A 21,106-nucleotide genomic window follows, 5' to 3' on the forward strand; every position below is an offset into this window, starting at 1 on the left:
TTCGGCACCTGACAAAGTACACTTTTTTCTTCTAAATAACACTATAGTAACATCTTCTGCACAAAGGTACATTCCTAATAAGATTGGTGTTAAGTGAGAAAGAATCCTAAAGATGGTCCAATGGGCATTGTCTGAAGCCTCTCATCACCTCAGTATGTTGAACCACCTGATTTCCTATAGGATTCAGATCCTGCTGAACGATGTTAAGCAGTCGATTAACCACATTCAGGGGAAGCTGAACACCATGCAGGGGCAGTGTATTGAGTTGCAGACTGCCATATATAAGGTTGTGCCAGATGAGTTTCAGATACAGAAGAATAAGTCTATGATGGTATGGTGATAATGATTGAGATGGTGATTATAATAATGATGACTAGCGGTACCCCACCCTACGGCCGGTAAATCATTGGATCTGATTAATTCAGTTCAATGCAATTCAATCTTTGAGGACTGCAACCATAGAAATACAATTTATTTATGCTACTAATAAGCTATTGTCAACTTCCCATCAATGGTTATTTTGCTCACTGCTCACTGTGAATTGCTCACTGTTACCCTTTGTGTGCAACTATTATTGATTTCTCTCAGAAAAATAATTTGGTTGCAAATGTAACTGGGGCCATGTAAATAATTGTTAGGCTACTCATTTTGAATCCATTGGTGGCAACGTGTGGGACCATAAAAGTCTGTGTGCGACTGGGCACAGTAAAATAATGTGGTTGCTGACCTGCCCTACATCATAGAAGGCCCCTCACCATATGCCGCGTTCAAGTGCAAGTCAGAACTAGGAAACTCTGACATTTCTGATCCCAAGTTTCCCACATGTGAAGTATCAGAATCAACCAATAGGAAGCTCTACGCAAATAACTTATATTCATTTTAACTCTGAGGTTCCAAGTTTCCGATAGTACGTGAATGCGTCAATAATTGCCATGGTAATTTTTAATGTTCAGTTAGTGAGCATTATGGGTAATTGTCCTACATACTTACATCAAATGCTTTATGACAGCATCATCTCCTGTAGTTAAGAGTGCCATTCCAAACACATATTTTTTTAAATAAACAAAAATACAAAACACAGCGGAATATGCCTAAAATGAAGAACATCCACTCAAAATTGTAGAAGGAGATCCCCCGCAGCAAAGAGGCTTACGGTATTATAATATATTGTAGATAACATTAATGTAATTTGTGTATTTACAGTATCAGTACACGTACAAATGAATGTACATGTTTGGGATTGATCTACAATGAGTGTACAAAAACATTAAGAACAGCTTCCTAATATTGAGTTGGGTGGTGGACCAATCTTGATACACACGGAAAACTGTTCAGCATGAAAAACCCAGTAGCGTTGCAGTTCTTGACACAAACCGGTGCGCCTGGCACCTACTACCATACCCCATTCAAAGGTTCTTAAAAATGTTGTCTTGCCCATTCACCGTCTGAATGGCACACATACACAATCCATGTCTCAATTGTCTCAAGGCTTAAAAATTCTTCTTTAACCTCACTCCTCCCCTTCATCTACACTGAGAAGTGGATTTAACAAGTGACATCAATAAGAGATTATAGCTTTCACCTGGTCAGTCTATGTCATGGAAAGAGCAGGTGTTCTTAATGTTTTCCACACTCAGTGTATGTGACAATGATGTTATAGATTGTAAGTGGTTGATATTTTAGGGAATTACTATGTGTTCTATATTATACCTGCAGATCATCCCAGCAGCCGACGTTGCTGTACAGAGTGGGGGGAAACATCCAACATCGCTGGGCAGGGGAGGGGATCCTCCCAAAAGCCAACTTTGCTGCGCAGAGGGAGGAGGTCCTCCGAGCATCAGGCCTCATCCCTGCACAGAGGGATGGGATCCTCCAAACAACCAGTGTCCCTGCACAGAGGGAAGGGATTCTCCCAGCAGCCATCATCACGGCACAGAGGGAGGAGATCCTCCGAGCATCAGGCCTCATCCCTGCACAGAGGGATGGGATCCTCCAATCAACCAGTGTTCCTGCACAGAGGGAAGGGATTCTCCCAGCAGTCATCATCACTGCACAGAGGGAGTTGATCCTCCTGATGGCCAGTGTCACTGCGCAAAGGGAGGGAATCTTCCCAACAGCCAGCGTCCCTGCTCACAGGGAGTGGATCTTCCCAAAGGCCAGTGTTCCTGCACAGAGGGAGGGGATCCTCCCCACAGCCAGCGTCCCTGTGGAGAATGGAAACAATCATCCACAACCACCTCCCATCATCCCCATGTTGGCACCACTGTGGAAATGGGATGGTGCAGTGTGTACTCCACCTGTGGATTTCTATTCCAAGAGAAGAGGTCATTTAAGCCTTATCTAATAAGTAAAGACATTGCCATTGTAATAGCGTGGGAATAAGTTGTGACAGACCAAATGTGTATGTATGGCTCATGTGAGTGTATGGCTGAAATACTTTCATGCATTTTCTACATAAAACAGGTTTATCTCTATTTTCTATTTACATTTTCGTCATTTAGCAGACACTCTTATCCAGAGCGATTTACAGTAGTGAGTGTATACATTTTCGTAATCCAGTCAATCTCTCCAGGATATCGCAGGGATTTTGGTGAAATTTGCAGGCAAATATGCTAGATTTTGCTGCGGCAATTCTTGCGAAAATGAGCTGACAAGGGAAACATTTGTTGACGTGTGGCTTGATTGAACCTTATTATGCAGTAAATGTGCAGTGATTGGTTGAAATTGCGAGCCCTCTTTTTGTAATATGTTAATGGGTCAGTTCTATGCGATAATATTGCGATGATTTGACTGTTTTATGCCGAAATACATTTACATTGAAATAATGCGGCGATTGGCAAATTTGCAAGCCCTCACATAATATGCCGGGATTTGTTGATTTTGAAACAACAACAAAATGTGATCGCAGCATCCTTGAGGAACCTTCCAGTAATCCCTGTGACTGCTTGGAGGTTAAGATTGGGTTGTAACAGAGTATCAGAGCAAGACGTTCCTACCTGTCAGCTAGTGATTGTTCTGTATGGTGACATGAGCAGAGTCGCCTGACTTCTCCCACTTATTACAGATGTCCGGCTTAGATATGTTGAGCATCCTGCTATGATGTCCATCACCAAGCCAGAACACTCCGAGGCCAACCCTCAGTGCCAGACTGGCAGCCGGCCGGTGGCTGAGCCCGAGACCCCTGCTGTTCACAAGAACAGTGGAAGCTGGCTCAGCTGGGTCTTTGGGAGTGGAAAAGTTAATAAGAAGGAGGTTCATCTACCTGAGGACAAAGACAGATCTGTAAGGAACCTGTTATTTACAGTATATTCTATGTAGAGACAATTGAGTGGATTATTCTTTTTTCATTTTTGGCTTGCTTCACATTGCTAATATCTTCTTCCTCAGATTGTCTGGGATCCAACTCTGCACAGATGGGTTGACAAAACTGAGCCCAAGGCTGAGGTATACACTTAAATTACATTCAATAAAAAGCAGTGAAAGACCATTGTATTTCAACTGTGCAAATGTTACTAACAATTTAGAAAATGTGTTGATGTGAGAATATACTCCTCAAGTATATTCTCATCAACTCCTCCCATTCATGAATGGAGCATTTGTCTGTACCATCTCCTCTATATGTAGGAGGTTCCTTTACATCTGATTGCATGATGAACTTCATTTTACTGAGGTCTACATATCCTGCTGACTCTGAGTGATGATCACTTATCTTTTCTGTACTTACTGGTGGCTCATGAGTGCTGGACCTGCCACTCTGTATTTCCTCCCTAATGGAGCTCCCTATTTCCTGGGCTAGCTGAGTGACCAGCTCAGCTAAACCATCTACAGGGGCATTTTGATTAACACTAGATGAAGGGCTTTCATCAGTATTTTTAGTGGAGCAAAACATGGGGGAACCTACTGCACCTACACGCTTTACAGGTGTTTGATCAGGGTATGAGAAAAACCTCCCCATCCCAGCAGTGAATTTGGGTTCATCATCACCATTATAAGATGCCATGTCACTAAACCACTAATGTTATGTTAAAATGTCTGTTGATGAACACACTTCTATATTAGTTAACCATAAACAGCACTCTCAATACATCGTTTTCAGAAAAGAAATAAACAGGAGAGAATATAGACTGCAGATTCGCTTTTTGCCCCAAGGCGGCAGGAGTACCTTAATGATGTAAACAGAGTCTCTAGAGCAGCAGCGCCGCGGTGATTGAGCTGACGTCGATCAACGATGAATCCGGGTCTAGAAGGCCCCATAACCGGCACTGTACTGCACGGCTGTATCTCTGCGTTGTGTGTGATTGATTGGGACTATAGACGTGGACTTCGGAGATCAGGCTGTTTTAATGAATCAGAATTATCTCTGCATCCAAAAGAAAAGACAAAACATTTGTAGAGCACAAATATGTTCTGCCCATTGTCGCCTCTTTCTACAACATAGACGCACAATACAAAGGACTGGGATCAGTCGAGGAGCTAGCCATGTTCACACATACAATACCTTAGCTAGCTAGTAACCATGTTAATATCATCCTAAAAATTACAATTGCATCTTAACAATACCATCCACTCATGAGTAAACTCTAAATATACAACATTATTCATGAACAAAACACTGTGTGTATGACTTTGTGCTTGAAGGAATCAAACTTTTCTAAAGAGGACAGAAAAAGCGTGCCTACCTCTCATAGTGCATCAACATTATTTGAGCACGCAGGGCAAAACGTAAGTACACACTCTCCTTTTCCCAGGATGCAGGAATGCATAATAACAAATCAACATGCTATATTAATATCTGAAGATTGTGAAATTCACAAAGTACTTTAACAACTGTTACACAGTCAGTTTCATTATGTTTTCATGTGCCATGATTCTGACATTTGACATATGATCCTCATAGGATTATGCTACATAGTTTCAGTGTTGCAGTAAATGTAATCTCAATTCAATACGATGTGCATATACATATAGCCAAATAAGATTTCCCTGAAGTTTCCTCTGGGGGAAAAAAAAGTTATTCTATTAAACCCATGTTCACTGACTGTAATCTGTGACGCAAGTGGCCTAATATGTTTGTGACGTTCCACGGAACCCACGTTATTGTTTTAAACTCGATTCTGATTGGCTTGCAGGACATTCAACTATGTGAGTTATACATTTTGAATGTGCTTTTACGTCAGTGTGACAGATTCACAATACCGAGCGTTTCTCAAACGGTCCTGCGGTTTTATCTGCCTAACGGTATCTTCACGCACGACTGGATAGGCCTTTTGGATACGCTTGTCCAAGGTAAGCATATGCGTCAAGATATAGCCTACTTTTAATGTTTTAGTTCCGAACTCAAAATACTCAAGTCAAGTGATTAATCATAAAAGTTAGTTGTTTTGAATGAGCATTCCAATGGCCAATGCTGTTTTTGGACTATGAGACCCTCGGCTATATACTATGATGAGACAATAACAAGCATAGATTATGCATTACGCATCGCACGAGTCAGTGTCCAGGAAGGAATATAAAGTTGCTATTTTTGCGAATAATCAGTTGACACTGACTCGTTCAATGGGATGACTATGTGATCACGCTCTCCGTAGCCGATGTGAGTAAGACTTTTAAGCAGGTCAACATTCACAAGGCCAGGACGTGTACTCCGAGCATGTGCTGACCAACTGGCAAGTGTCTTCACTGACATTTTCAACATGTCCCTGACTGAGTCTGTAATACCAACATGTTTCAAGCAGACCACCATAGTCCCCGTGCCCAAGAACTCTAAGATAACCTGCCTAAATGACTACCGACCCGTAGCACTGACGTCTGTAGCCATGAAGTGCTTTGAAAGACTGGTCATGGCTCACATCAACAGCATAATCCCAGAAACCCTAGACCCACTCCAATTTGCATACCGCCCCAACAGATCCACAGATGATGCAATCTCTATCGCACTCCACACTGCCCTTTCCCACCTGGACAAGAGGAACACCTACGTGAGAATGCTATTCATTGACTACAGCTCAGCATTCAACACCATAGTGCCCTCTAAGCTCATCACTAAGCTAAGGATCCTGGGACTAAACACCTCCCTCTGCAACTGGATCCTGGACTTCCTGACGGGCCGCCCCCAGGTGGTAAGGGTAGGTAACAACACATCTGCCACACTGATCCTCAACACGGGGGCCCTCAGGGGTGCGTGCTCAGTCCCCTCCTGTACTCTCTGTTCACCCATGACTGCATGGCCAGGGCACGACTCCAACACCATCATTAAGTTTGCCGACGACACAACAGTGGTAGGCCTGATCACCGACAACGATGAGACAGCCTATAGGGAGGAGGTCAGAGATCTGGCCGTGTGGTGCCAGGACAACAACCTCTCCCTCAACGTGACCAAGACAAAGGAGATGATTGTGGACTACAGGAAAAAAAAAGAGGACTGAGCACGCCCCCATTCTCATCGACGGGGCTGTAGTGGAACAGGTTGAGAGCTTCAAGTTCCTTGGTGTCCACATCACCAACGAACTATCATGGTCCAAACAGACCAAGACAGTCGTGAAGAGGGCACGACAAAGCCTATTCCCCCTCAGGAGACTAAAAAGATTTGGCATGGGTCCTCAGATCCTCAAAAATTCTACAGCTGCACCATCGAGAGCATCCTGACTGGTTGCATCACCGGCTGGTATGGCAACTGCTTGGCCTCTGACCGCAAGGCACTACAGAGGGTAGTGCGTACGGCCCAGTACATCACTGGGGAAAAGCTCCCTGCCATCCAGGACCTCTATACCAGGCGGTGTCAGAGGAAGGCCCTCAAAATTGTCAAAGACTCCAGCCACCCTAGTCATAGACTGTTCTCTCTGCTACCGCACGGCAAGCGGTACCGGAGTGCCAAGTCTAGGTCCAAAAGACTTCTCAACAGCTTCTACCCCCAAGCCATAAGACTCCTGAACAGCTAATCATGGCTACCTGGACTATTTGCACTGCCCCCCCACCCCATCCTTTTTACGCTGCTGCTACTCTGTTAAGTATTTATGCATAGTCACTTTAACTCTACCCACATGTACATATTACCTCAACTACCTCAACTAGCCGGTGCCCCCGCACATTGACTCTGCAACGGTACCCCCCTGTATATATAGCCTCCCTACTGTCACTTTATTTTACTGTATATATAGCCTCCCTACTGTCACTTTATTTTACTGTGTATATAGCCTCCCTACTGTCACTTTATTTTACTGTATATATAGCCTCCCTACTGTCACTTTATTTTACTGTATATATAGCCTCCCTACTGTCACTTTATTTTACTTCTGCTCTTTTTTTCTCAACACTTTTTTTGTTGTTGTTTTATTCTTACTTTTTTTGTTTAAAATAAATGCACTGTTGGTTAAGGGCTGTAAGTAAGCATTTCACTGTAATGTCTGCACCTGTTGTATTCGGCGCATGTGACCAATAAAATTTGATTTGATTTGATAATGCAAAATCTATGCATGTTATTTGCTCATCATAGTATATAGCCCAGGGTCTCATAGTCCAAAAACAGCATGGCCACTGGAACGCTCATTGATGGAATATTCCATATTACCATGGCAGTTATGCATTACAAATTCACAATATTACTTGTATTTCAATTATTCATAAAGGCCCAAGACATAAAGTAGCCTGCAATCATTCCATTGCTGACCCATCGGATGGTTATCACATAGAGGATTGGCTTAATCTAGAATCATGGATACCTTTCATGTGAGTACTCACACACCAGATGTTTTACATACCTCAGAAGGACCAACTGAGATTGCAATATCTGGAAGCACTGTCTCATGTACAATTGTTAATGTTATCTCTGAAATGTCTAACAAAATGTTGACTTGACCGTTTCATCAAGATCTGCGCATCACAAGTTGGAACTAGTGGTCAAAATTGGGACAATGTTGCCCAAAATAAATGTTTTCATGGAGGTAAGCACTACACTTCTGATGGGTTTAAAGATTGTATCGTATCACTTTATCTAAAAGTTTGAAAGTAAACCCCAGCTGTTGTTATTCTTTTCCCAGGGAAGAACAATCCCCCATATGCCATGAATGTTTCATTGCTGAACAACTATAGATATTTTTCCTCTAATTTGGCTCACGTTCCTCCAACAGTGAACAAGACCTGCCAACAGAGCTCACTGGAGCAGGGAAACATCCCGTCATCCCTTCGGCACCTGACAAAGTACACTTTTTTCTTCTAAATAACACTATAGTAACATCTTCTGCACAAAGGTACATTCCTAATAAGATTGGTGTTAAGTGAGAAAGAATCCTAAAGATGGTCCAATGGGCATTGTCTGAAGCCTCTCATCACCTCAGTATGTTGAACCACCTGATTTCCTATAGGATTCAGATCCTGCTGAACGATGTTAAGCAGTCGATTAACCACATGCAGGGGAAGCTGAACACCATGCAGGGGCAGTGTATTGAGTTGCAGACTGCCATATCTAAGGTTGTGCCAGATGACTCTCAGATACAGAAGAATAAGTCTATGATGGTATGGTGATAATGATTGAGATGGTGATTATAATAATGATGACTAGCGGTACCCCACCCTAAATCATTGGATCTGATTAATTCAGTTCAATGCAATTCAATCTTTGAGGACTGCAACCATAGAAATACAATTTATTTATGCTACTAATAAGCTATTGTCAACTTCCCATCTATGGTTATTTTGCTCACTGCTCACTGTGAATTGCTCACTGTTACCCTTTGTGTGCAACATTATTGATTTCTCTCAGAAAAATAATTTGGTTGCAAATGTAACTGGGGCCATGTAAATAATTGTTAGGCTACTCATTTTGAATCCATTGGTGGCAACGTGTGGGACCATAAAAGTCTGTGTGCGACTGGGCACAGTAAAATAATGTGGTTGCTGACCTGCCCTACATCATAGAAGGCCCCTCACCATATGCCGCGTTCAAGTGCAAGTCGGAACTAGGAAACTCTGACATTTCTGATCCCAAGTTTCCCACGTGTGAAGTATCAGAATCAACCAATAGGAAGCTCTACGCAAATAACTTATATTCATTTTAACTCTGAGGTTCCAAGTTTCCGATAGTACGTGAATGCGTCAATAATTGCCATGGTAATTTTTAATGTTCAGTTAGTGAGCATTATGGGTAATTGTCCTACATACTTACATCAAATGCTTTATGACAGCATCATCTCCTGTAGTTAAGAGTGCCATTCCAAACACATATTTTTTGAAATAAACAAAAATACAAAACACAGCGGAATATGCCTAAAATGAAGAACATCCACTCAAAATTGTAGAAGGAGATCCCCCGCAGCAAAGAGGCTTACGGTATTATAATATATTGTAGATAACATTAATGTAATTTGTGTATTTACAGTATCAGTACACGTACAAATGAATGTACATGTTTGGGATTGATCTACAATGAGTGTACAAAACATTAAGAACAGCTTCCTAATATTGAGTTGGGTGGTGGACCAATCTTGATACACACGGAAAACTGTTCAGCATGAAAAACCCAGTAGCGTTGCAGTTCTTGACACAAACCGGTGCGCCTGGCACCTACTACCATACCCCATTCAAAGGTTCTTAAAAATGTTGTCTTGCCCATTCACCGTCTGAATGGCACACATACACAATCCATGTCTCAATTGTCTCAAGGCTTAAAAATTCTTCTTTAACCTCACTCCTCCCCTTCATCTACACTGAGAAGTGGATTTAACAAGTGACATCAATAAGAGATTATAGCTTTCACCTGGTCAGTCTATGTCATGGAAAGAGCAGGTGTTCTTAATGTTTTCCACACTCAGTGTATGTGACAATGATGTTATAGATTGCAAGTGGTTGATATTTTAGGGAATTACTATGTGTTCTATATTATACCTGCAGATCATCCCAGCAGCCGACGTTGCTGTACAGAGTGGGGGGAAACATCCAACATCGCTGGGCAGGGGGAGGGGATCCTCCCAAAAGCCAACTTTGCTGCGCAGAGGGAGGAGGTCCTCCGAGCATCAGGCCTCATCCCTGCACAGAGGGATGGGATCCTCCAAACAACCAGTGTCCCTGCACAGAGGGAAGGGATTCTCCCAGCAGCCATCATCACGGCACAGAGGGAGGAGATCCTCCGAGCATCAGGCCTCATCCCTGCACAGAGGGATGGGATCCTCCAATCAACCAGTGTCCCTGCACAGAGGGAAGGGATTCTCCCAGCAGTCATCATCACTGCACAGAGGGAGTTGATCCTCCTGATGGCCAGTGTCACTGCGCAAAGGGAGGGAATCTTCCCAAAGGCCAGTGTTCCTGCACAGAGGGAGGGGATCCTCCCCACAGCCAGCGTCCCTGTGGAGAATGGAAACAATCATCCACAACCACCTCCCATCATCCCCATGTTGGCACCACTGTGGAAATGGGATGGTGGAGTGTGTACTCCACCTGTGGATTTCTATTCCAAGAGAAGAGGTCATTTAAGCCTTATCTAGTAAGTAAAGACATTGCCATTGTGATAGCGTGGGAATAAGTTGTGACAGACCAAATGTGTATGTATGGCTCATGTGAGTGTATGGCTGAAATACTTTCATGCATTTTCTACATAAAACAAGTTTAGCTCTATTTTCTATTTACATTTTTGTCATTTAGCAGACACTCTTATCCAGAGCGATTTACAGTAGTGAGTGTATACATTTTCGTAATCCAGTCAATCTCTCCAGGATATCGCAGGGATTTTTGTGATATTTGCAGGCAAATATGCTAGATTTTGCTGCGGCAATTCTTGCGAAAATGAGCTGACAAGGGAAACATTTGTTGACGTGTGGCTTGATTGAACCTTATTATGCAGTAAATGTGCGGTGATTGGTTGAAATTGCGAGCCCTCTTTTTGTAATATGTTAATGGGTCAGTTCTATGCGATAATATTGCGATGATTTGACTGTTTTATGCCGAAATACATTTACATTGAAATAATGCGGCGATTGGCAAATTTGCAAGCCCTCACATAATATTTCGGGATTTGTTGATTTTGAAACAACAACAAAAATGTGATCGCAGCATCCTTGAGGAACCTTCCAATAATCCCTGTGACTGCTTGGAGGTTAAGATTGGGTTGTAACAGAGTATCAGAGCAAGACGTTCCTACCTGTCAGCTAGTGATTGTTCTGTATGGTGACATGAGCAGAGTCGCCTGACTTCTCCCACTTATTACAGATGTCCGGCTTAGATATGTTGAGCATCCTGCTATGATGTCCATCACCAAGCCAGAACACTCCGAGGCCAACCCTCAGTGCCAGACTGGCAGCCGGCCGGTGGCTGAGCCCGAGACCCCTGCTGTTCACAAGAACAGTAGAAGCTGGCTCAGCTGGGTCTTTGGGAGTGGAAAAGTTAATAAGAAGGAGGTTCATCTACCTGAGGACAAAGACAGATCTGTAAGGAACCTGTTATTTACAGTATATTCTATGTAGAGACAATTGGGTGAATTATTCATTTTTCATTTTTGGCTTGCTTCACATTGCTAATATCTTCTTCCTCAGATTGTCTGGGATCCAACTCTGCACAGATGGGTTGACAAAACTGAGCCCAAGGCTGAGGTATACACTTAAATTACATTCAATAAAAAGCAGTGAAAGACCATTGTATTTCAACTGTGCTAATGTTACTAACAATTTAGAAAATGTGTTGATGTGTTTTACAGAACAAGCTTGTACCACCAACTCCACCGATGGGGATGTATGGATTTCAGGGGAACCCTGGCAGTGTCCCCAAAGGAGTGAATCCTTACTCCATGAAAGCAGGTGAATATTGTTTTAGACTACATGTGGTTTAACTCCAAGAATCTGTCAGCCAATCATAGCTTTCCCTGGTGATCTCCTGCTAACACCTTTCCCACTACCAGCAGGTCTATGGGGCAGCAGATACCCTACAATGCATTACACTGATGGGACCAACTCAAAGCCTCCAAGCCAGGGGCCTGGACCACTTCCTCGACAGCTCTCTGGCCTGCTCCCTCCCTCACACTTTGACCTTATGGCACCAATGATTGTGCCACCTGACACTCTACCCTACTGATGTATGAATCTGGAAAATCCTTCCAAAATGTATCCATTCATCATTAACTGAGCTTTTACTTTAACATAGCAAAAGGCTGAAGTAGCACGGATGTTAACTATTTTAATTTTTGTCCAACAGGCAAATTCACCATACATTTTTCAGCATAAAAAAACGTCAGCATTGAACATTTATTAAAAGATCATCTTTTAATTATATCTCTCCTTCGGGTCGTCATGTTATATTTAATTTGATGTGTTCTATCATAATTGACCATGCTCATTGCTTGTGCATTGCTTTACGTTACATACTGTACAGACAAGTATATTTGACACACAACAAACCCATCTAATGACACTGGTTTTATCGTCTCATTGGTTGATTCAGGAAATGTAACTCATCTGCTTGACTGGAAACAATATTATTCTTTCATTCAGAGGGCACATGGTTGGTGATTGTAGACACAGGTTAACTCAGTTGATTTTAATTGCTGAAAGGCCAAGGCGAGTGAGCACAATTGAGAGATGGTCCGTGCAATCCAGGTTCCTTGGGACGTCCTTACCCCATTGAAGTTGAAATGTAAAATAGTTAGGGTTAGGTAAGGGTTATGGTTAAGGTTTAGAGTAAGGACGTCCCAAGGATTCCGAATAGCACTGAGCACTGAAAGATGACTGTGAGAATTTGAATCTCCAGTCTGTCACAGCACAAGCATTGGTGTATATGGCCATTTGTTTTTATTCATTTTTCAATTTTATAACACACAGCAGGTCAATACAAACACTGCAGTAAATTAATGTGAGATGAATAAATTACAGTGAGTCTGATTCCCAGAAAATGCATCCAAAGAGATTTTAGAGAACATTAAAGGCCCAATGCAGCCATTCTTATCTTAATATCAAATCATTTCTGGGTAACAATTAAGTATCTTACTGTAATAGTTTACAATTAAAATGGTCAAAAAGAAACAAATAGTTTTTTAGTAAAATAAACTTTCTCAGGCAAGAATTTTGCTAGGACTATCTGGGAGTGGTCTGAGTTGGGAGGGGGGGAATATTTAATCTGAAAACTAGCTGTTATTGGCAGAGGTTTGGAACGCTCTTTGTTATTGGTCTATATAAACCTATATCACCTGGTGATGTCACCAGGCAAGCCAAAACTCCAACCATGCAAAACCTGCTGATTAGAAGGTCCTGTGTAGATTGTGTTTTCAACCAGCAACTATCAGGAAATAACTTTTACAGTGTTAGTTTCATTAGCCGTTGTACAATATGATACAAAACACAGGAAAAACTGCATTTATTGTTGTGAAATTGCTAGATATTATTTGTTAGATATTACTGCACTGTTGGGAGCTAGAAACACAAGCTTTTCACTACACCCGCAATAATATCTGTTAAACGTGTATGTGATTGACTGCACTGGGCCTTTAACATTGTGAGCTCACTGTTGCATGTATTCTCATAAGAATATTCTCTGTTGAAAAGCTGAAGGTCATCTTTCAATTATTATATATTTTTATTTTGTATTACGTCATTACAAAAACCTTTACATGTAACAGCTATCAGATCCTGTCTCAACATAGTATAAATATAAGACTCTGACCATAATCATCCATACATCAAAATAATGACTGACACTGACCACATTTAAATGTGCACAGTATTCCGAATAGTTGCTCATATCCAGCTTAAGGTCTTATTCGGGATAAGCTGTTTGCATGCACCTTTGATATCCCACTCATGAGTATGCCTGCTCCATCAATAAACAGAATATTCCTCATTTAAACTCATATGGGTTAAATGGAATAGTAACTGAAATACGGACACTGACTGTAGGCCTATAACCTCTCCAGTGGTGTAAAGTACTTAAATAGTACTTTAAAGTATTTTTACTTAAGTCGTTTTTGGGGGTATCTGTACTTTTCTTTAATATTGCTATTTTTTTTTTTACATCTTTTACTTCACTACATTCCTTAAGAAAATAATGTACTTTTTACTACATACATTTTCGCTGACATGCATAAGTACTCGTTACATTTTGAATGCTTAGCAGGACAGGAAAAGTGTCCAATTCATTTACATTTCAGTCATTTGTATCTAGAGCGATTTACAGTAGTGAGTGCATTCATTTTCATACTTTGCTCGAGCTAGTCCCACGTGGGAATCGAATCCACAATCCTGACATTGCACGTGCCATGCTCTACCAACTGAGCTACACCGGAACATGCCTCTATCAAGAGAACAGGTGTTCATCCCTACTGCCTCAGATCTGGTGGACTCATTAAACACACATGCTTTGTTTGTAAATGATGTCGGAGTGTTGGAGTGTGCCACTGGCTATCTGTAAATTTAAAAAACAAGAAAATTGTTCTGTCTGGTTTGCGTAATATAAGGAATTTGAAGTGATTTATATTTTTACTTTTGATACTTAAGTATATTTAAAACCAAATACTTTGACTTTTACTCAAGTAGTATTTTACTGGGTGACTTTCACTGTTACTTGAGTCATTATGACAATTAAACTGAACCTCTCACGTAGCATAATATCAACTCATGCAGAATTATGAATTTATTGCATTGAAATTATACAACAAATGTTAATTTTGTCTCGGGAACAGGAGTGGAGAAATATGATTTATTTATTTCAGCATCTCTTGAATAAATTTGAATGTGCGTGTAATGTGTTATCTTTGAAACTGTTATGCAAGCAGACAGTATTTCAACAACATAAAATATGCACCCAAGATGAACTGAAGTCTTGTTTTGTCGTTTTCTCAGCTTTTCATTCCTTAAAACCGGTAAAACTGATGACATTTGGACATTTTGCACAGCACCAAGCTTTCCACTGTTTTGGAGTTATTGTGTTTTCTCCCCGGTCCCTAAACAAAACAGACAACTTTACCGGTGTTAACTAGATTACTCATGTATTAATTCGAGCACTACTTTATTTAGTCTTCTGGGGCAACAAGTTATGACAGAAGAGCAGCTGCATGTATCAAACTATAGTCGACAAACAAACGGCCTATCCATTTTCGTAAATTATAATATTATAAGCAGAAACTAAATTAGGGGTGAAAGTAGCTAATAGTAAATTATAGTAAATTAATTATAGTAGGCTACATTATTATGGAATTATTATGGTGGATCGACCTGCGCAGGTAGCCTACTTTTTGAAGTGATTTGTTTGACAATCAGATGAAAATATCATGACACAACACCCATGATTTTTCTAAATTGACCCTGCGCCGACCGCAAAACCAAAAGTAAAGGGGATAAGATGTTTACTTGTCACAGTATCCTGAGGATGGCTCACCCCTCACAGTTCTGGGGGATTTCAACCTCCCTACGTCTACATTTGACTCATTTCTCTCTGCCTCCTTCTTTCCACTCCTCTCCTCTTTTGACCTCACCCTCTCACCGTCCCCCCCTACTCACAAGGCAGGCAATACGCTTGACCTCATCTTTACTAGATGCTGTTGTTCTACTAATCTCACTGCAACTCCCCTCCAAGTCTCCGACCACTACTTTGTATCCTTTTCTCTCTCCCTCTCCTCCAACACTACTCACTCTGCCCATACACAGATGGTAATGCGCCGTCTCCCTCCAATCTCCTGATTCTGCCTCCTCAATCCTCCTCTCCTCCCTTTCTGCATCCTTTGACTCTCTATGTCCCCTATCCTCCCGGCCGGCTCGGTCCACCCCTCCAGCTCCGTGGCTTGATGACTCATTGCGAGCTCACAGAACAGAGCTCTGGGCAGCTGAGCGGAAATGGAAGAAAACTAGACTCCCTGCGGACCTGGCATCTTTTCACTCCCTCCTCTCAGATCCTCCTCTCCACCCTCTCCGAGCTGGGCATCTCCGGCGCGGCTCACTCTTGGATTGCGTCCTACCTGACCGGTCGCTCCTACCAAGTGGCGTGGCGAGAAGCTGTCTCCGCACCACGTGCTCTCACCACTGGTGTCCCCCAGGGCTCAGTTCTAGGCCCTCTCCTATTCTCGCTATACACCAAGTCACTTGGCTCTGTCATATCCTCACATGGCCTCTCCTATCATTGCTACGCTGACGACACACAACTAATCTTCTCCTTTCCCCCTTCTGATAACCAGGTGGCGAATCGCATCTCTGCATGTCTGGCAGACATATCAGTATGGATGACGGATCACCACCTCAAGCTGAACCTTGGCAAGACGGAGCTGCTCTTCCTCCCGGGGAAGGACTGCCTGTTCCGTGATCTCGTCATCACGGTTGACAACTCTGTTGTGTCCTCCTCCCAGAGTGCGAAGAGCCTTTGCGTGACCTTGGACAACAACCTGTCGTTCTCCGCTAACATCAAGGCGGTGACCCGATCCTGTAGGTTCATGCTCTACAACATTCGGAGAGTACGACCCTGCCTTACACAGGAAGCGGCACAGGTCCTAATCCAGGCACTTGTCATCTCCCGTCTGGATTACTGCAACTCGCTGTTGGCTGGGCTCCCTGCCTGTGCCATTAAACCCCTACAACTCATCCAGAATGCCGCAGCCCGTCTGGTGTTCAACCTTCCCAAGTTCTCTCACGTCACCCCGCTCCTCCGCACACTCCACTGGCTTCCAGTTGAAGCTCGCATCTGCTACAAGACCATGGTGCTTGCCTACGGAGCTGTGAGGGGAACGTCACCTCCGTAACTTCAGGCTCTGATCAGTCCCTACACCCAAACGAGGGCATTGCGTTCATCCAACTCTGGCCTGCTGGCCCCCCTACCTCTGCGGAAGTACAGTTCCCGCTCAGCCCAGTCAAAACTGTTCGCTGCTCTGGCACCCCAATGGTGGAACAAGCTCCCTCACGACGCCAGGACAGCGGAGTCACTCACCACCTTTCACATTCATAAAATAAAGTGGTGATCCTAACTGACCTGAGACAGGGAATATTTACTAGGATTAAATGTCAGGAATTGTGAAAACTGAGTTTAAATGTAGTTGGCTAAGGTGTATGTAAACTTCCGACTTCAACTGTATGTTCGAAAAATCCAATGTATGCACCACACAGAATGCACTACAACTGCCTCTGACGCCTCGATCACACCAACAGTGCCTTGCATTTTGGTACACCAGAAGTACATTATTTTCAAATGGAACGCTGTGTTTGCCTTGCAGCATTGTGTTGCAGAGGCAGTTGCAGTGCATTCTGTGTTGGATTTATCAAACTGTATGCATCAAACCGTATGTGTAGACGGCTAGACAGAAATGGTAGCAGAAGGTGAATGCTGAACTTTTGTTGCACACATATCCAGATGATGCTGCGTCATGTGTGCGCCAAAAACACTATCAGTGTGATCGAGGCATGAAACGCAATGCTGCAAGGCAAAAGCAGCGTTCCATTGGAAATGAATGTACTTCTGGTGTAACCAAAATTGAACTACACGGTCGGTGTGATCGAGGCGTTCCCTAAAACGGAGGCGTGACAACAACGTGATTTTGGAGGTATGGCAACGCGAGACTACCAAAGCACAGACATCACGTTAGTTGCAGCAAACTGAAGCGCATCTAAAGTAAAATTGTTGTTCAGGTCAATTGTCTGTTTGGTGGAAAATGTGGGGAAAAACTTGTGAAATAACTTGCACACTACACTAGCTAAGTCACTGATGACACTTGCTATATGTCTTACATTGACGTTATGATTATGAGACGGGTGAATCAAAACCTTGCATGAGGTTGCATTATACTAACATTAGCCGCCTAACTAATGTTGGCTACCTAACTAAAATAGTTAGGTACAGTAGCTAACGTTAGGTACAAGCCGATTTAGCTAAATGTACTGATCAGTTGTGCTTGTGAGCTAATCCGCCCATTCTACCAACTGGCAGCGTAGTTAGAATAAAATGCGGTGATGTCTTCTCCGTTGCGACTCTTCTTCGGCCCTGTCATAATAATCCGATTTTCTTCTAATCCCTTTTGTTTTGAAGACAAATGTCTAAAACCCACAAATATTTTAGTGTGTAGGCCTGTGTCTTTTAAAAACACGAAAGTCTTCTGAACTAGTCTAGCTAGCTAGATAATTGTCTTCTTGCTAGAGTTCAATGCGGGCGCCATTACCATGTATAGCTAGCTACTGTGCAGAATTGTGAAACTAGCTACATTAAGGTCACGTGATCATACAGATGTTTTTCAAAATAAAGGTCCCTGAAAAATGTTACTTGGCTGTTAACAGGACGTTTCTCTGATTTAAAACCACCAAAAAATTGTGTTTTAAATTACTTCAACATATAATAGAAACAATATATTATAGAAATCAATTAACAAATATCGATTTACTGTATGATTTTGCATACTATAATGATAATGAGTTTTTTTGTTATAGTCCCCTGTAAAAAACAGCAACAACAACACAATACTAACACTGTTGCTGGAAGTATTAGTGTTTTTTAACTGCTAACAGAACATCATTTAATCATATTTTTAATACAGCTCCTCATTGCAGCTGCTTACAGCTGTTTTCTACTGTACTCTTAAAACTATAGAAGTTGCAGCATAAATGGGGGTGTTTTAGAATCTTCAGAGCCTTTCCTAAAAACATCCAGTGTCATACCATAGAGATTGACCACATAAATTCGTTTTTTCCTTCAGAAATGTACTGTCACCTCTAACATTCTCGACAAACTATGCAGGTATTCATAGGAATCACCCAGAGAGCTGCCATTACTTCATCTGGAATAACTTCTTCAAGCACGTTGACATCAAATCGGAGAACACCCATATTCTGAATAATAACACTGCCTTCCTCATAGAGTGTGATTCCTCCTAGAAGATCAAAGCTGCTGGAGGAATCTACCTCTTTGTTGGAGGTAGGTAGGGAGGATAATGATGATGGAATACAATAGAGTATAGATTGTATTTACTATATTATAAAGCTGCTGGAGGAATAGATGTTTTTGTTGGAGGTAGGTAGAATAATGACGATAGGATAGAATAGAGTATATTATTATTCAATTATATTCTCCACTGAACAATAATATAAACGCAACATGTAAAGTGTTGGTCCCATGTTTCATGAGCTGAAATAAAATATCTCAGAAATGTTCCATACAAACAAAAAGCTTATTTCTCTCAAATGATGTGCACAAATGTGTTTACATTCCTGTTAGTGAGCATTTCTCCTTTCCCAAGATAATCCATTCACCTGACAGGTGTGGCATATCAAGAAGCTGATTAAACAGCATGATCATTACACAGGTGCACCTTGTGCTGGGGACAATAAAAGGCCACTCTAAAATGTGCCGTTTTGTCACACAAAACAATGCCACAGATGTCTCAAGTTTTTAGTGAGCGTGCAATTGGCATGCTGACTGCAGGAATGTTAACCAGAGCTGTTGCCAGATAATTAAATGTTCATTTCTCTACCATAAGCCGACTCCAATGACGTTTTAGAGAATTTGGCAATACGTCCAACCGGCCTCACAACCGCAGACCATATGTATGGCATCGTGTGGGCGAGCGGTTTGCTGATGTCAACAGAGTGCCCCATGGTAGCGGTGGGGTTATGGTATGGGCAGGCATAAGCTACAGACAACGAACACAATTGCATTTTATCGATGGCAATTTGAATGCACAGTGATTCCGTGACAAGATCCTGAAGTCCATTGTCTTGCCATTCATCCGACACCATCACCTCATATTTCAGCATGATAATGCACAGCCCATGATGCAATTCTGAAAATGTCCCAGTTCTTCCATGGCCTGCATTCTCACCAGAAATGTCACCCATTGAGCATGTTTGGGATGCTCTGGATCGACATCTACGACAGCATGTTCCAGGTCCCGCCAATATCCAGCAGCTTCGCACAGCCATTGAAGAAGAGTGGGACAACATTCCACAGGCCACAATCAACAACCTGATCAACTCTATGCAAAGGAGATGTGTCGTGCTGCATGAGGCAAATGGTGGTCACACCAGATACTGACTGGTTTTCTGATCCACTTTTTTTTTTAAGGTATCTGTGACAAACAAATGCATATCTGTATTCCCAGTCATGTGAAATCCATAGATTAGGGCCTAGTGAATTTATTTCCAGTGGTGGAAAAAAAAAGTAGCCAATGCTCATACTTGAGTAAAAGTAAAGATACCTTAATAGAAAATGACTCAAGTAAAAGTGAAAGTCACCCAGTAAAATACTACTTGAGTAAAAGTCTAAAAGTATTTGGTTTTAAATATACTTAAGTATTGTAAGCAGGGGCGGTGTGTTCAATAGGGCGATATGGGCGACGCACTGCCAAACGGGAAAAGGAAGGGATTTTTTTTCTAATCAATTATATCACGGCAACAGTAGTTCAGTGTTCTAATCTAGACGTCTGATCTGCCAGCCACTAAATGTCCAATCAGGCTAAAGTCGTGCTTCAAATGTCCCCGCCCGTTTTGGGGCGATTTCAGTCAGGTTGAAAATCGCCCAGAAGTCTCTCATAGCCTCTAATGTAAAAATATTTTTTTTTCAAATTTCAGAGCTTTCAATACAATCTCTATGGGTTTCTGAGGGCTTGCACTTACGCGCTTTCGTCATACGTAACGTAACGTAACCATGAACGTAACTAAGAAACTACTCTTTCACCCTGAAGGCGGCACGGCAGACAGCACCGCTTGGACAGCGACTGGTGTAACCGACATGCACCATCTTTCAGAAAAGATTAAGAAAAATGAGCTGTCAAAGACCCACATTGATAGCTGTTTGAGATTGTCTGCTTTGGGGAGAGTGAATATTGCCACTCAACTGGATGAGGGATACAGGCTAGCTGTCCGCCGCCACAACGATGAGGTTAGCAACAGCAGAGTCGTGAACACTGTCTACGAGAATCGAGACGACCTCATAGAATGTTTTGAAGCCATCCGGACGGGTTCATTGGGTTCATTTGACCAGCCCACCGTACCAGAAGCTACAGAAGAAGGACATCGATGCTGTCTTTATCAAACGTGCCCTCGACAGCTTCGCAAGCAGTGTGCAGGCCATAAGGTAAGATAAAGATTAAACAATATCATTCGATCTTTCTCAAAGCAGAGCTTTATTTGAAAATGTATGCATGAAAGGAGACTGCATTTGTGTTTGAAAT

General features: G+C 42.3%; 1 protein-coding gene and 1 long non-coding RNA gene across 2 annotated transcripts; both read left to right on the forward strand.

Moving 5' to 3' along the window:
* Positions 1 to 5,105: 5,105 nt before the first annotated feature.
* Positions 5,106 to 8,163, forward strand: LOC121583258. The gene is made up of 4 exons (XR_006660465.1): positions 5,106 to 5,286; positions 7,626 to 7,725; positions 7,868 to 7,940; positions 8,127 to 8,163. It is a non-coding gene; the product is annotated as an uncharacterized LOC121583258 (long non-coding RNA).
* A 2,081-nt stretch (positions 8,164 to 10,244) lies between these two features.
* LOC121583139 (protein transport protein Sec16A-like) lies at positions 10,245 to 12,152 on the forward strand. The gene is made up of 5 exons (XM_041899343.1): positions 10,245 to 10,455; positions 11,197 to 11,414; positions 11,520 to 11,576; positions 11,681 to 11,780; positions 11,882 to 12,152. The coding sequence occupies exons 1-5, from the start codon at positions 10,245 to 10,247 to the stop codon at positions 12,052 to 12,054; spliced, it is 759 nt and encodes a 252-aa protein (XP_041755277.1). The 3' UTR covers positions 12,055 to 12,152.
* The last annotated feature ends 8,954 nt before the right edge of the window (positions 12,153 to 21,106 follow it).

Source organism: Coregonus clupeaformis, unplaced genomic scaffold, assembly GCF_020615455.1.
Source record: "Coregonus clupeaformis isolate EN_2021a unplaced genomic scaffold, ASM2061545v1 scaf2803, whole genome shotgun sequence".
NCBI classification, from domain to species: Eukaryota; Metazoa; Chordata; class Actinopteri; order Salmoniformes; family Salmonidae; genus Coregonus; species Coregonus clupeaformis.